The sequence below is a fragment of the Balaenoptera borealis genome (assembly GCF_965194805.1).
Source record: "Balaenoptera borealis genome assembly, chromosome: 2".
Lineage (NCBI taxonomy): Eukaryota > Metazoa > Chordata > Mammalia > Artiodactyla > Balaenopteridae > Balaenoptera > Balaenoptera borealis.
In genome coordinates, this window is record NC_138867.1 from 128,256,144 (window position 1) to 128,270,594 (window position 14,451).

Genomic DNA, 14,451 nt, shown 5'->3' on the forward strand with positions numbered 1-14,451 from the left:
GTTATGAGCATGGGATGAGATGATATGCCTGAGGCACTTGGACCAGAGCCTGGCACATAGTAGGTACACACTGTAAGTGCCGCCTTCTGTATCCTCCCACACTCATTACTGCATCTGCTCCTCACAGCCTGGGGGGTAGGGGGAGGCAAGGCTAGTTTCCCCCCATCTGACACATGAGGAGACCGAGCCTCAGCAATGAAGGAATTTGAAGCCAGATGTTCTGGCTCCCAGCAGGGCTATCCTCCCAGAAGCCTCAGGCGGTTTCCCAGGGCCAGGCCTGCTTCCCTTCCTCCCCCAGGCTCAAGCTTAACCTCCAAGCCGGTCAGTGAGCTGGCCTGCTGGAGCAGCCTCAGGTGAGATGGATAGACATGTTGCCCGTTTCTCAGGCAGGGAGCATGGGAGGGAGACGGCTCCTGGAGGAGGCCTTGTCCCTGCCCCTTTCCTCACCAACTGCAGGTGCCATCCCATCCCCCCTCACACTGGGGAGCTCACCTCAGGCCCAGAGGACAAAGAATCACAGGACACCCAGGCCGCAAGAACTCTTGGGGACCAGGGACTCAGCCTGCTTATCCAACATTGGGGAAACAGAAGCTTGGTAAGGGGTGTGACTCGCCCAAGGACATAGAACATTTTGGGTGCAGAGTTTGGCTCCCAGCCCAGGGCGTTTTCCACAGGACCCAGGAGCTCCAACGCGTTCCGTGATGTGTTGGGCCCACATGCTTGTCTCTTCCCCAGCTCAAATATGAGCTCCATGGAGGCTCGCTGATCCCTGGAGCCTGGAGCAGGCCTGGCCAGGCATTCGTTATGGAGTGAGTGACTGCGCCAGTGCTCAAGCCGCGAATCTTTGAAGCCCCCCAGCACAATTTCATGTGGTCCTCACCTCCCGGTCAGAGACAAGCTCCAGTCACCGTGGAGGCGACAGGTGAAATAGTCTGCTCCAGTGGACCAACCGCCCCGAGCAGACTGTTCAGCTCCAAAGCCCATCTCCCTCTCCCCCCACCACCTGCCCCACAGGGCAGGGCCCGGTGCCCAGCGCAGCTCTTGGCACGTGGTGGGCGCTCAGTAGCCGTAACATCACTGAAGTTACCATCTCCAATGTCAGTCACCACAGTGAGCCACTAACTCTTTATCTCCTGGCTCTGCGAAGAATCACCAGGGCTGGGAACGGGTCTGTCTTAGACCATGAGGTCAGCCGGGTGACTCTGGGGTCTTGCCTGGGGCTGAGACGGAGGCAGCTTGAATGAAAGAACGAGCGGATGGACCAAATCTGGGTCTGGGGCTGCTGGCCTTGCCCTGTTCCCTGGAATTGCTCAAGTTGCCTTGTGGCCTCTGTCCCTAGGAGCCCAACAGCCCGGCCTCCTGGTCAACTCTGCCCTCCTTCATGGAAGCTGGGGATTGAGGATGGGGAGAAACCCACCTCCACCAGGAGACACCTTGTTCCAGCTGCTCCCACATGAAATCAGGGTGATGATCCAGAGCGAATCCACATGCTTTAAGAACTATCCGCGGCTTTAAGAACCCTTCCCACTTGACATTCCTCGAGCCCGTGCTTAATGCTCTGTCTCCCATGGGCCGCTTCTCACCACCATCTCAGAGAGGCTAGTCAAGTGGTCAATGGCATGCATTCTGGAGCCAGACCCCCTGAGTTTGGATCCTGGCTCTGCTACTTAGTAACTGTGTGCGCTTGGGCAAGATACTTCCTCCTACCTCAGTTTCCCATATGTATAATGGAGCTACTAATAGTACTTACCTCATAGGGTGGTTCTGAGGATTGAGTTAAGAATATATCAATAAAAATAACTAACACACATATGGTCCTCACTCAGAACCAGCTACTGTTCCAAGCCCTTTATATCAACTCACTTATGTAAATAATGATGCATTATGTAAAGCACTGAGAGCGGTGCCTGGCACTCCATAAGCAAGCGCTGTGATTATCATCACTGGAAAGCTCTGAATTGGAAGTTCTCCCTGAGGACAGTCTCTAGTCTCTAGCCCGGGCAGGGACACTTCCCAGCAGCCTGATATATGATGGTTCAGTTTTGGTTGGAACTGTGGGGCTTGCAGCCTGCCAGGTAGGCCACCGCACTACTGGACAGCTTTTGCCATTTGCATCCACCTCCTTCTTTCAAGTTGCAATCTCCCCCTAAAAGCCCCTAGTTATATTTCTGGTCTGCCTTCTGGGATCCTTCAGTGTGTACCTGCTTCTCCAGACTCTGTGCCTTCCCCCACCAGTCTTTTCTTCTCAGGGCTGAAGGCCTCCCGCATGTGGCTTGCAGGATCTGGCTCAAGCTGGCCATCTATTTTCGAGGGTACTTAAGCTGTTTATTTGCCTCTCTGAGTGTGAGCACACAATCCCTGATGTGGCTTGAATATTGCAGAATATCAGGTCTAGGGTAGCACTCTCTATCCCCTCCCCAATTCTGGACACTACACCTCTATTAATGTAGCCTGAGGCAGTGCCTAACTTGGCCTCCAGCCACTCAGGACACCAAGTTTGCCAACAATTGAAGCCTAGCAGGCAGGACTCTCCCTAGCTTCATTCTCTGGGGCCAAAGATCTGGGGGTCTGGTGCTCCTTAAATCGGGAGAAATTCACTCTGGTTCTGAGCCCCTCCCATGCCCTTGGCAGACCTACTGCTATACGAAAGATTCATCTAGCAGCTGCTCAGTACCACCCTCTGGCATTTCTCATCTGCCAGGTGTTCACCCAGGCAACCAGGAGGGCTCCGCTATAGATGGGAAAGCTGAAGCTCCAGAGAGGTTAAGGCACTCTCTCAAGGTCACACAGTATGAGGAGGCTGAGATGGGATCAGCATTCCTGACTGATATTTCCCAGAATGTCTCTGCCCAGATTCTAAGGCAGCTCTTTGGGTTGGAGAGGAAATTGAATTTTCAAGGAGCTGACCAGGAGGAGATAGGGCGGTGGGGAGGAAATCTGGCAGAACCCCGTGCAGCTCAGAGGGTGAGAGCCCTGTGTATTAAGCCTGAGGGGCTGTGAAATATTAATGTCCCTTTCTTTGCTGAGGGGAGAATGTTCCCTGGAGGATGACATTTCTAATTAACTTTAATGTTAGGTCAGAATCCACCCCACCAGCTGCTATTCTCACTTAGTAAGAAGACTTAACAAATTAACACCAGAAAATGGTTCTCTGGAAACTTTCTCTGAGGCCTGGGGAAGCTGGGGGAGGCACAGAGCTCCTCTCTCCTGCCAAACAGGGGGAGAAGCTCCTGGATGGGCCAGCATCTCTTCCATCAGACATGGCCTTTTACATGTGTGGAAACTGAGGCAGGGAACGGGGTCCCAGTTTTACCATTAATAACATTGACATGCCCTTTCTCTTCTCTAGGCCTCAGCCTCCCCTCTTTATTTTATTTTATTTTTAAGTTAAATTTTATTTTTTTGGCCATGCTGCACAGCATGTGGGATCTTAGTTCCCTGACCAGGGATCAAACCCGTGCCCCCTGCAGTGGAAGTGCAGAGTCTTAACCACTGGACCGCCATGGAAGTCCCATCCTCCACTCTTTAAAGGGGCATAAGTGAACTAAAATTCAAGACTTCACAAATGTTCCCATCCTGATATCTCTAAAGCAGAGGATAATGATTGCAAATGTCAGGCCTCGGGGATGTAACCCAGAGCCGTTACCCCAGGTGGAAAATGTCTTTAACGGGTCACGTTTTACATTAATAGCGCACACAAATTTTACATTCTAGTCCAAACATTTCTCTGTCCGTTGAACATATAAATATTTGTCTTAAAATAATCTTTGAGTAAAACTGATGCTCCAAGAAAATGTCATATGGCTTCCTGTCATTCAACCATAAGCTCCAGTTTGAAAGAAGAGAAATTAAGATTTATTAAACAGTGGCCACATGCCAAACACTGTGTAGGCACTTTAGACACAGCCTCTCATTTCATCTGCACAGCAGTCCTCTGAGCTTGATACTATTATCATCTCTTTACTGTTAAGGAAACTGAGGCTCAGAGAGGTTCAGTAAGTTGTCTAAGGTCACCCAGCAGATGGACTCCAATGAAGAATCACAGAGCCAGTTTGCCTCCACAGACCCTGTCTGCTCTGAGACCAGGATTATGAGGCCACAACAAGTCTCCTCAAAAATCCCAGCACCTTACAATGAGCCTCAAATATGGTGAATGTCTCAGAAACAACCTATCTCGGCCCACCACAAACCTATGGAATCAGATTCCACTGGAGCAGGGCCAGTGGAATGGTTAATAATCATACTTGAGAGACTTAGAATGCTGACCTGATCCCAAGGGAATTCTTCGAGATAATGCATTTTGAAGGTTGTCCCTGGTGCTTTCACAGACGCTTGATTTGCTCTAGCACCAGGCTATGGTGATGGAGTGACCATCTCCTGCCCCTGTTTTGCCCCAGCTGGGAATGACCGGAGAGGGACACACATAGGGTGGGGCTGGTCTTCCAAACACCGTGGCAGAGTCAGGAGGCAGTCAACGGCATTTAGTGTGTCAAAACTGCCTTAAATAAGCCTGAATGGCAATGGTGCAAAAATATTTATTACATAATAAAATGCTCTTTCCCCCATCATTGTATATTCTTTTAGAAGCAAATCATCTAAACTCCTGAAAATATCTCAACTGGCACAGCTGTGATCTCTCCAGGTCAATGCTGTTTTTCTAGATTTCAGAGACTCCCCAGGCATCTCTGACACACACCTGAGTGTGAGAACCCCCTCCCTTGCCGGTCTCCCTGTCCTGGGGGAAGAAGAAGGGCTGGGTACAGGCAGAACAGCAGGACGTCACTAACTCATCCAAGGATCTGGTGTCCCCTGGGTGGAAGTCAGCGCTCCATCCTCCCTCCTCCAAGCTCCAAACATCTTTCCACATGCCAAGGCCTCGTCAGCTGAGCCAGGCCCTGGAGCCACACTGCCTGGGTTCATATCCTAACTGTCCCCTTTACGAGCTCTGGGACCTTGGGCCAATTTACTCAACCCCTGAGTTTCTGAGCTGTCGAATGGGGTTAATCACAGTACCTACTTCTTAGCTTGTTGTAAAGCTCAGGTGAATATCAAGCACTTGAAACATGTCTAGCGCACAGCAAGTACCCCATAAAAGGCAGCCATTATTCCTATTACCATCCTATTATTTCCTCTCTTACTATCACATCACCGTTATCCGGGGTCTTGTGCCCCCTTTCATCTGAGGGCTTGTGAAGACTATTAGCCACTGGCTACAGTAGCCCCTGCATTTTGGGTCGGTCTTAGGCAGTGTTTCCCATATTCCAGTTTGTTGAATTTCCTATTGATACATTTTTGCTTTCCCTTCCTTTACTATTATTACTTCAAGTTTTTAAAATCAACTTGTGTTTTTTTTTTAAATCCAAAAACACTTCAAAAGGAAAATGTATACTACTATGATACATTTATGACTTGACTATGTTAAATTAATTTTTTCTAATACATGTTAAAGTCAACACATAACTGCTACCATGAGAAAAGTCCATCCAGGCACCTCACATAGGGAAATGGCACCCCACTGTATACCCAGTCTATAAGGAGCCAAAGCGAGGCTCTTTGTAGAGAAACAGCACACAAAGTTGGCCTTGGGGTCCTTTCAGGCCAGAGACTGTCAGTGAAAGGGGCCTGCCAAGAGGCCCGGGGGCCCAGATGCTGCAGGCAAGACCCCTCCTACCTTTGGTGTCTTCATCCTCAATGGTGGTGTTGGTGCTCTCTGAAGATTCCTGCCAAAGAGAACACGGGAGGTGGTGAGTCCCGCTTGTCAAGCAGGAAGAGGTGTGGTCTGCCGGATGCTGCGGCCCCGTTGCCGTAAGCCTCGTTGGCTCTGCCATCCAGATGCTGCACTGAAAACCCTGTCAGACTTCCAAGCCTAAGGAGGGGACGGGCCCAACTAAGCAGGTGGCTGGTGGCGGGGACGGGGGTGTGAATGAAGGGGTGGATGCGTGGAGAGCCCTGGCCTTTCTGGAAGGGGGTCCTGAGCCCTGTCTGCTTGAGGGAGCAGAGACGGGGTGTGGAGGGCAGAGAGGCACATGGTGGCCACAGGATGGGGAAGGAATACACACACTGGCAGGAGAGGAAGAGAGAGACGGGGGGAGGCCCGGTGTGACAGAGGCTGGGCTTTTCAGGGGGAGAAAAACCACACAACTGAGGGAGACAGCAATGGAATCAGAAGAAGAGGGACGTGGGCCACCATGCCACCGCAGGAACCCCTAGACAGTGGCAGGGGCTGGTGGCTCCTCTGCCACCAGCAGGCCCTGGGTAGCCTCACAGAAGCTCAAGAAGGGCCTCTACGGCGCCCGCTACTTTGGCCAAACCAAGCCCCCCAGTGGCCACAACTGGCACAAACCAAGTCCTGAGCTGAGTTCCAGAGCAGAGGGCAAGGCGAAGCGAGAAGCCATGGGCTGGATGTGGGATGGGGTTCAAATCAACCTTCGCGTCCGAGGGAGTTCTCAGGTCTACCATCAGGCTGCTGGCCTGGGTCATGGAGTTGGAGGTGTCAACAGAAACACGCCAACAACACGCACACACAACACACATATTGTCACACGAGGCACACGTACCAAGCACACCCTGAGCACCCTCTCCCCGCCCGGGTTCCCAGTGCAGCCTGCAGGAGCGAGGCAGGAGCGAGGGTTCGAGGCCCAGGATTTACCGGCGTTTGGGAGACGGCAGACACTCACCATTAACTGAACGCTGGAACTGGACTTTCTTTTCTGGAAAAACAAGGAGAAGAGATGGGACAGGAAAAGACACAGCGTGAAAACGGCAGGGAGCAGAGGAACGAACAACAGGGGAGGGTTGGAAGGAGGATGGGCCTCGGGGTCATCCTCTGTGGTCCCTTGCCGGCAATGGCATCGGGACAAGGAGTCAGGGCCACCAGCAGCAGCTGACCTGGCAGGGCCAGGCCTCTCTCAGCCTGGAGTTCTGGGGCCTCGTGCACAGCTGCCTGGGTCTCAACAATCCAACCACCAAGCTGCGGGCTAAGCCTCTCTTGGATCAGGGCTCCCCCTAGGCTAAGTTCAGATGGAGGAAGCAAATCCTGGGTCTCAGATACCAGGTGCCTAAGGTCTCCAGAACCCAAAGTTCTTGAAGGACAAAAAGGTGCTCGGGTCTGGAGATGAGGCCCAATGGCTCCTCCTAGACTCCTCCTGTGTCTCTGCTGAAAAGACCCCACTCCTGGTTTGGTTGAGTGTCATAGTCACTCAGGAAACTTGTCCAAAATATACATAACCAGGCCCCCTCTAAGGAGTTTGATAACTAGGTCTGGGCTGGGGCCTGGGCATCTTTATTTTAAACAATATCCCCAGGTGATTCCAAAGCAGAGACAGGTGTGGGAACCACTCCTCTAAGTGGCCTCAGAAGTCTTTCTTGTGCTCACAGCTTCCCAGTGACTGGCCTATTCGGCTCCTTTATGCTGATAGAGAAACTGAGGCAAAGGCAGACACACAGCTGAACCCAGAATTCTTTGGGCCCTGCCATTCAGCCTATTCTAGCTTTGGGGGGATTTGTCATTTCCCCTGTATTATCAACTGTGGAACCAAGGGAAGGAGAGAGGAACATGTAGACTATCTTCTCCTTCTTTCAGCTCTAAGCCTGGAGTCTTAAAGACTCACACTCATAGAAGGTTACAGGCCAAGACTGACACTTGCATTGAGCAGACAAGAACCTGGGGTCCAGAGACGGTCAGCGATCCACCCAAGGTCGTTCAGCTAGCTACTAGCAAAGCAGAGGCTGGAACCCCCAGTGCAGGCCCTCTCCTCTGTCCAGGTCTCCAGGTACCCACAGCCTGATGGCTCTTCAAAGGCTTATCCTGGAAGCACTTACATCTGAGAGGCCAGGAGGCTGCTCCCCTTGCTGCTCTGTGTGGGCAGCAGAGGGGAGACTTGAGATGCCCTCCCGGTAGGCCTTTGCCAGTGGGAGGCACTGGATATTCTCCAAGGGTCCTCAGGTCTAAGTCTGGGCTTTCTGACTCCAAGATCCAGGAGACTCTGAGTGCCAGAAGCCTTAGATCCTGTCCTCTCCATCCAGGGCCTCTGCATGGAGGTGGCTCACTGGGCATTTCCAGTGTAAGTGCTCACAGCCCCTGCCTCTGCCCCAGCTGGCCTGGGCAGTGTGACTCCTGCAAGCCAGTAGCCTGCAGCCAGCCCCTCCTTCCCTGCCCTTTCCTCCTAGTGTTGGCCTCACTCCTGGCTGGAGCCGGGCCAGGCACAGTGTGTGTTGGAGGGGACAGGCCCACACAGCTCGGCTGTCAGCAGAAACCTGAGGAGCAGCATGAGGGCCAGGAGGTTCCAGGCAGGACACGAGGAGGGAACACAGAGCAGAGACTGCATCAAATTCGGACGTACAGTGACAGGATGGGACATGGGGGAGAGAGGTCATGACGCACGGATGGGACACCAACAGGGGGCAGTGAGTGGGGTTGAGGGGTGGGAGCGGTCAGCCCCTCTTCATGAAAGTAGAGGCCTAGGAGTGGCTGGGACGGGGGGGCATCGCTTCTTGGTAATAGAAAGACTCGATTTTCCTGAATCACAAAATGATGATGATACTAATAATAACCCTACACCAACCAGCATGTTAGTTTCATTTAAAAAGTGAACTGTCAACAAAAGTAGAGTCACATCTCTTAGAACCACGTGAAGAACATGGTTCTAAGGTTGGCAGGGATGGTAGAAACAGAGGATGGTCAAAGTTAGCCTTGAAAAGCCCTTAAAAGCCCATAAAGTACAGTATTGTGTCATATCTTGAACTCCAACCCGCCAGTTTTTCCTCCAACGTTGGAACCGATCACTGCTTCTTCAGTTAAGCCCCAGGTGGAATCAGTGGTTTGTCTCTAGGGACCAAGCTGTATTTCCTGCTTTGGCCGAGCACATGTTGGCTACAGGAGCATCACGATGCGGCTGCACCAGGCCCACCCTGGTGGGAGCCTCTCACCAGCCTCCCTGAAAACAGCTCTTCTCCTCTTACAGATGACGGAACTGATGGCCCAGGTCCCCAAGGGAGGGAACAGTGGGTCCCAGGCTCAAACCCCTGGCTTCTTGACTTGAGGTCCAGTTTCAGTCATAGTAAAAACATGAATGGACCTCCCTCCTCTTGCAGGCCGGGCTCCCCAAATCCTGGGCAAATCCCCCTGGGTTACTCCCGTCTTCCAGCTGGATGTCTCCGCTCCTCCATCCCAAGGAAGGGGAGGAGGTTGAGCTGCAGAGAAAGGGACGGGCCAGGAATAGCCTTTGAGTGTCTCTTCCTCCACACCCAGGCCACCCTGAGAAGTCACTCAGGGTCTGTCCTGCCCTACAGGAAGCAGCAGCACTTTCTTCAACTGTGCCCACTGGAAGGCCCTGCAGTGAACAGCCAGAGCCCCGCCACGCTACGAGATGCCCTTGCCCTCAGACAGCCTCCGCCTCCTGGCCTTGCCCAGAGAGGAGCCAGACTAGAGATTCGTCTCATGACCCAGCCTGAGGCAGGCCCTGACCAGGGCTTTGCCAGGGCTACACCCGAGCGCCAAGAAGACGGCGGCAGCCCTCCCTCAGACCCTCCTCCTCCACCTACCTGGGCCCCAGCCCACTAGCGCCTGTGGCCTCTGCCCCGTATCCTCCAAATATGATTTTCCCCAGGGAACCCAGTACCCCCAGTGTCTACACACTAGGGCCAGATTGAGCCCCAGCTGCTCCAAGCCTGCCCCCCTCCCCCGCAAGTTGCACATCCCTCTATCACCCTTTCAAAATGGGAGGGGAGGGGGGTGACTCATGGGTAACCCAAAACAGCAGGTAAGCCAAAACTCAATTCTGGATTCCATTACAGCATTTGGGATGGATGTGTGTTAACTTTATAAATTGGGCTGGCTTTAGATCTGTGTTTTCCAAGTATTTTCTTGAGCAAACTTCAAGAGAAATCTTACCCGAAAGCCCAACACATAAAGCAGAAAAGATAATACTACTGACTAGCATCTCATGAGCATGTATCGCACGCCAGCACCGTGCTAAGTCCTCAATACGCAGTATCTTAGTTCATCCTCACAAACAGCCCTGGGAGGTGGGAGACCCTGCTCACCCATTGCTTGAATGAGGAAACACGGGCTCAGGAGATACAAATAATGGGCTATGAGCTCACCCAGGCTCTCTCAGCCACTGCGATAGCTGGTCCACGGAGCTGTTCTGGCTGAAGTGGGTGTGAGAAGCCCCAAAACCTCTCTGCTTGGCCTCCGCCTTCCAATCCCTCCCCATCTGCTGCCAGAGGTACCTCCCCAGAACCTCTGGGCTCCAAGAAGTTCCATTTGAAAACCACTGGCTTTAACTGATAACCAAATTAATTACATATTCCTCAAGCACCCAAGATGAGAAGGGAAAATGATTTTTTCTTGTTTGATTTTAAAGTTGAAATCTTGGAAATCACGGAGTTCACAGCCCTCCCCCCTCCCACTGTACCTATGGGGAAACTGAAGCCCCCAGAGGGCCAAGAGCAGAGAGGAGGGCCATATCCTGGCCTCAGGCAGACAGCCCAGATCCCCTCCCATGCAACCCCTGGCAGATCAAAGCCAGGGGCCTGAGACCCTAAATGCCACTACAAACCAAGCCATGAAGCCACCAGCCCACCTGGGTGGCTGTGTTTGGACAGCATCCCACACCTTCCAGTGTCCTGGTCACAGCCCAGCCCTGGGGCCCTGGCCAGGCAGGGATCTGAGCCCAGAAAAGGCAGGGTCTCAAGAGAGGAGAATCCACAAGGCGAGCCAGTGGCAGGGGAGGAAGGAGCTGCAGAGAGTAGGGGACCAGGCAGAAAGTAGGGGACAAGGCCCCAGAGAGCAGAGGCAGAAGAGAGAGGAGGGAGGGAGGGGTCAGTGGGGTGTGGAGGAAAGCAGCTCGGGCATCAGGGGTGGGGACAGGGCAGGCCTGGGTCGGGGAGAGGAGGGGATTCTTAGCACTGAACCGGCAGGCCTTGATGGGGATGGGTACCTCTGGGTGTCAAAGCCAAGAGGATTGGCTGTCCATCCCCTGCAGGCTTTGTAGGCTGGACTGGGGCGTGCACTGGGTCAGGGGCCCATTCCAGCCAGCCTACACTCGGGAAGGAGGAGGTCACCCCTCATGACATCTCTGTCCCTTCTTTGCACCCACTCACTCACCAGTCCTCCAGAACCGCAGAAATCTCCTTTGACCGGCCCTCATGCCCACCCCAACCCCAGGCCACCTGCCTCTCCCACCCTCTTTCAACCCTCCCCTCCCCCACCGGCCCCCCACCAATCCTGGTGGGAGGGTGGGCACCGAAGCCCAGGTCTGGGTCTGGGGATGCCAGCCTGCACGGGTGAGCACATCTGCCCAGAACAACATCAGCAAGGCCTGGCTCTCGTCCCAGCCCTGCAAGCTGGGCCCTGTGGGCGGAAACGCTGTCAGAGGCAGGCCCTGCCGGGCTGTCCGGGACTTACCTTCACACCATCGTTCTTCTTGTTTCCTCCACTCTTCCCGCCTGCAGAGGAGAAAAAGTAGAGGGTTACCAACACCAGGCAGGGCACCAGGGCCCACAGGGTGAGGAAGAGCAACATCCACGGGCAGCGGAGGGCACAGAGCCGGAGCAGCGACGTGGGGAGACCTCCTCCCCTCGCTCCTCTTCCTTCCTGGGCGGCCCTGGGTCTGCCGGTGGCCCGCTGGGTGGGAGTGGGCCTGGGTTCTCAGCAATCTCAAGTGTGACCCTCTGGCTCCATGGGTTGAGGGAGGTGCCCAATGTGTCCCAGGACCGTGGGATTGCTGTTTCAGTCTGGGGATTCCCTCCAGATCCTGGTCACCACCCGTGCTAGTGGCGGCCAACACGGAGGCCCGGCTGCCCAGCCCGGGGCTGGATGCTCGCTCCCCGCCCCGGCCCGCTCTAATTTTAGCCCCATGCTGCTGCGGAGGTCATGTGTCAGCCCTGCCTACTCACTCTGGACAGCTGCGAAGCTGCATTTTGCTGGTGATAAGAAGCAGATGCCCCCACTCTGGGGCCCACCCCTGCCAGAGCACCCATCCCCTGCAGAGGCCTCCCTACCCTCAAACTCCAGAGCCCCACACTGGGGCTGGCTGTGTCCCTGGTGGCTGGGAAAAGCAGAGCAACAGCTCTCAGGGAGGCCCCACCTGTCATTTCCCATTCCCTTCCTTCTCACCTCCTGGTCAGAGCCCTTGGAGAGGGCATCAGTCAGGAAATGGCATCAATGCCCAGCCCTGTGCAGCCTGACATCTGGCTGCTTTAAACCTCAAGCAAATGGCCTTAAGTTAAACCAGACAGTATCTATAAAGTGCTTAGCATAGCACTTGACGTGTATGCGGTAGATGCTCAGTAAATGGTAGCCACTGTAAGTCCTTTTCCTGGTGGCCTGGAGAGAGCGAGCTGGGGAGGAGGGGTGGTTACTGCACGCTGATGCCCCAGAGGCTTGGAGGGATGGGGCTCATGGCTGGTCCAGCTCCCCAGTCATCCTCACATTTCCACCTACGACCCCTCTCGGGCTCTCATGCAACTTTTCCCTCTTGCAAAATTTCCCTCTTGCAAAGCAAGGCAGTGGTGAGGCCGGGGGAGTACCTCTGGATCCCAAAGCCGAGAGGAATGGCCAGCCGTCATCATGGGCTGTGTGAGCTAGATCAGGATGCACAGCAGCAGGGCGGGGACGGCCCCTCAAGCCTCCAAGGAGTCCCCGCTCAGCTCCCACCCACTGTTACAGGACGGTGGGTCCCGTGAAGCCACATATTCTGATTTTCAAGAGAAGTCAGAAATCTGGGATTTTCTATGAAATCTCCTGGTTTTTAAGTGCTGGAAACTCTTGCCAAAAAAAAATTTTTTAAACACCACTGGTGCCCCCAAGCACATCGAGAGAGAGGGACTAACCCATGGGCTCTGTTTTGTGAGCTCTGGACTAGAGTGCCCTAGAGGCCCTTCAGTTGTTAAAAAAAGACTCTGACTGCCTGGGTGGCTCATCTTTCAGTTTAAGGAACTGCAGGATCCGTGTCTGGGGAGAGAGTGGGAAGGCAGTCCAGTGTGGTAGCGAAAGCCCGAGCCTGAAGTCACAGGGTCTTCGCAGCCCTGGGTCTCATCCTCCCAGCTGGTTAAATGTGCAGGTGGACCCTCTCAGCGAAGCCAGGGCTGTAGCTGCCCAGAGCCGACCCCTTGCAGTGGAGCCAGCCACGTGCCGCAGCAGCTCTAGCTGCCCCAACCAGAGGGCCCCTTGGGTGAGCCTTGCTGTATCTGCTCAACTGCCCCATCCGCCGCCCCGGGCTCCCCAGAGAGAAGCCTCTGGCGGACGCTGTTCCACGGCACTCTCTAACATGCCAAGGGGAGCTTCTTGCTAAGCCCTGATGCTAATCCCCTCCCCTTCTCTCTTCGGGGCCACATGCCACAGGTCACTGGGCACTTCCCGCCTGAACCAGCCTAGGCCAAGGCCAAAGGCTCTTCCCTGGACTCCTTGGTGACCCAGCCTGGTAAGGCACTTGCTCTGGGGCTGGTCATACCTGCACTGAAAGCCTCCTTCTAACAGTGTGACCTGGAGCAAGGCAGAGTTTACCTCCCTGATCCTCTGTTTCCTCACTCAGAAAACAGGGATGGCAATCACCTTGTCACAAAGACCACGTGAGTGAAAGCATGGGCACTGCTTCGTAACTGTAGGGAACAGGAATACTGCTACTCCCTGGGCCTGGGTCAGTCCCTCCTGGACCTGTACCCTGACGTCTGTGAGGCCCTCCCCTCTGGCCAGCCCAGCCTGAGAACCCCAGCACTGCTGTGAGGTGGGGGAGCCAGACTTAACCTCTAACCCTTCCTGGTGGGCCCTTGGCTTGATGACCTTTGACCTTTATCTACTTCTGCAGGTTTGCATCAGGTGAGCTAAGTCCCCAGTCATGGGGTCCCCTACAGCCCCCCTCTCCCCAGGCCCTCTGGCCTGAGGGCACCAGATACCCCACACGGCAATGCCCCTACCTCCTGCAGGATGTATTTGGAAATCTGAGGTCCTACCACCTACCAGAGAAGTTCCTGGTGGCCAGCATAGTGGTGAGGATGGCTCCCTGCAACAGATAAGAGGAGGGGGGTTGGGGAGAGGAGGCCAGAGGTGAGGGGGGAGAGGAGAGACAGAGAAATGGGAGGGGAGTGGGGAAGGAGAGGCAGGTGCTCCATTCAGACACAAAGCCAAAACCTTCTGCCCCTTGCCCTCCATTCCTCCATTTCTCTCACCCCACAGCCCCGAGACCATCCCCAACTCCCTGGAGAAGGGTGAGGCAGGGGTGAGCTAGGCCTTAGCTGGCACCGCTCTGGGTACACGGCCATCCTAGGAGCAGATATTAATAGATTCCACCGGCCTGGCCAGAGCTGGTGGCTGTGCTCTGGGACACCTGTCAGTGGGGCTCCTAAAGGCCAAGGAAGTTTCCTGACGGGGCAAGGACAGTAGACTCTGCACCCCTTGGTCCCCCCCTGTCTCCACCCTCTGCCTAGGGCACTCAGCTCCTCACTCCA

The 14,451-nt window shown here is 54.5% G+C and overlaps 1 protein-coding gene across 2 annotated transcripts in view; it reads right to left on the reverse strand.

Moving 5' to 3' along the window:
- CAMK2A (calcium/calmodulin dependent protein kinase II alpha) overlaps positions 1-14,451 on the reverse strand; it is a 71,606-nt gene that overhangs the window by 11,117 nt on the left and 46,038 nt on the right. The window contains exons 12-15 of one of the 2 annotated variants that reach the window (XM_082380132.1): positions 13,964-14,006; positions 11,411-11,451; positions 6,678-6,710; positions 5,672-5,720 (exon numbers count right to left, since the gene is read on the reverse strand). In XM_082380132.1, coding sequence (XP_082236258.1) covers positions 5,672-5,720; positions 6,678-6,710; positions 11,411-11,451; positions 13,964-14,006 — 166 coding nt within the window. The remainder of the gene's footprint in view (positions 1-5,671; positions 5,721-6,677; positions 6,711-11,410; positions 11,452-13,963; positions 14,007-14,451) is intronic. The other variant, XM_082380133.1, reaches the window with a different exon arrangement.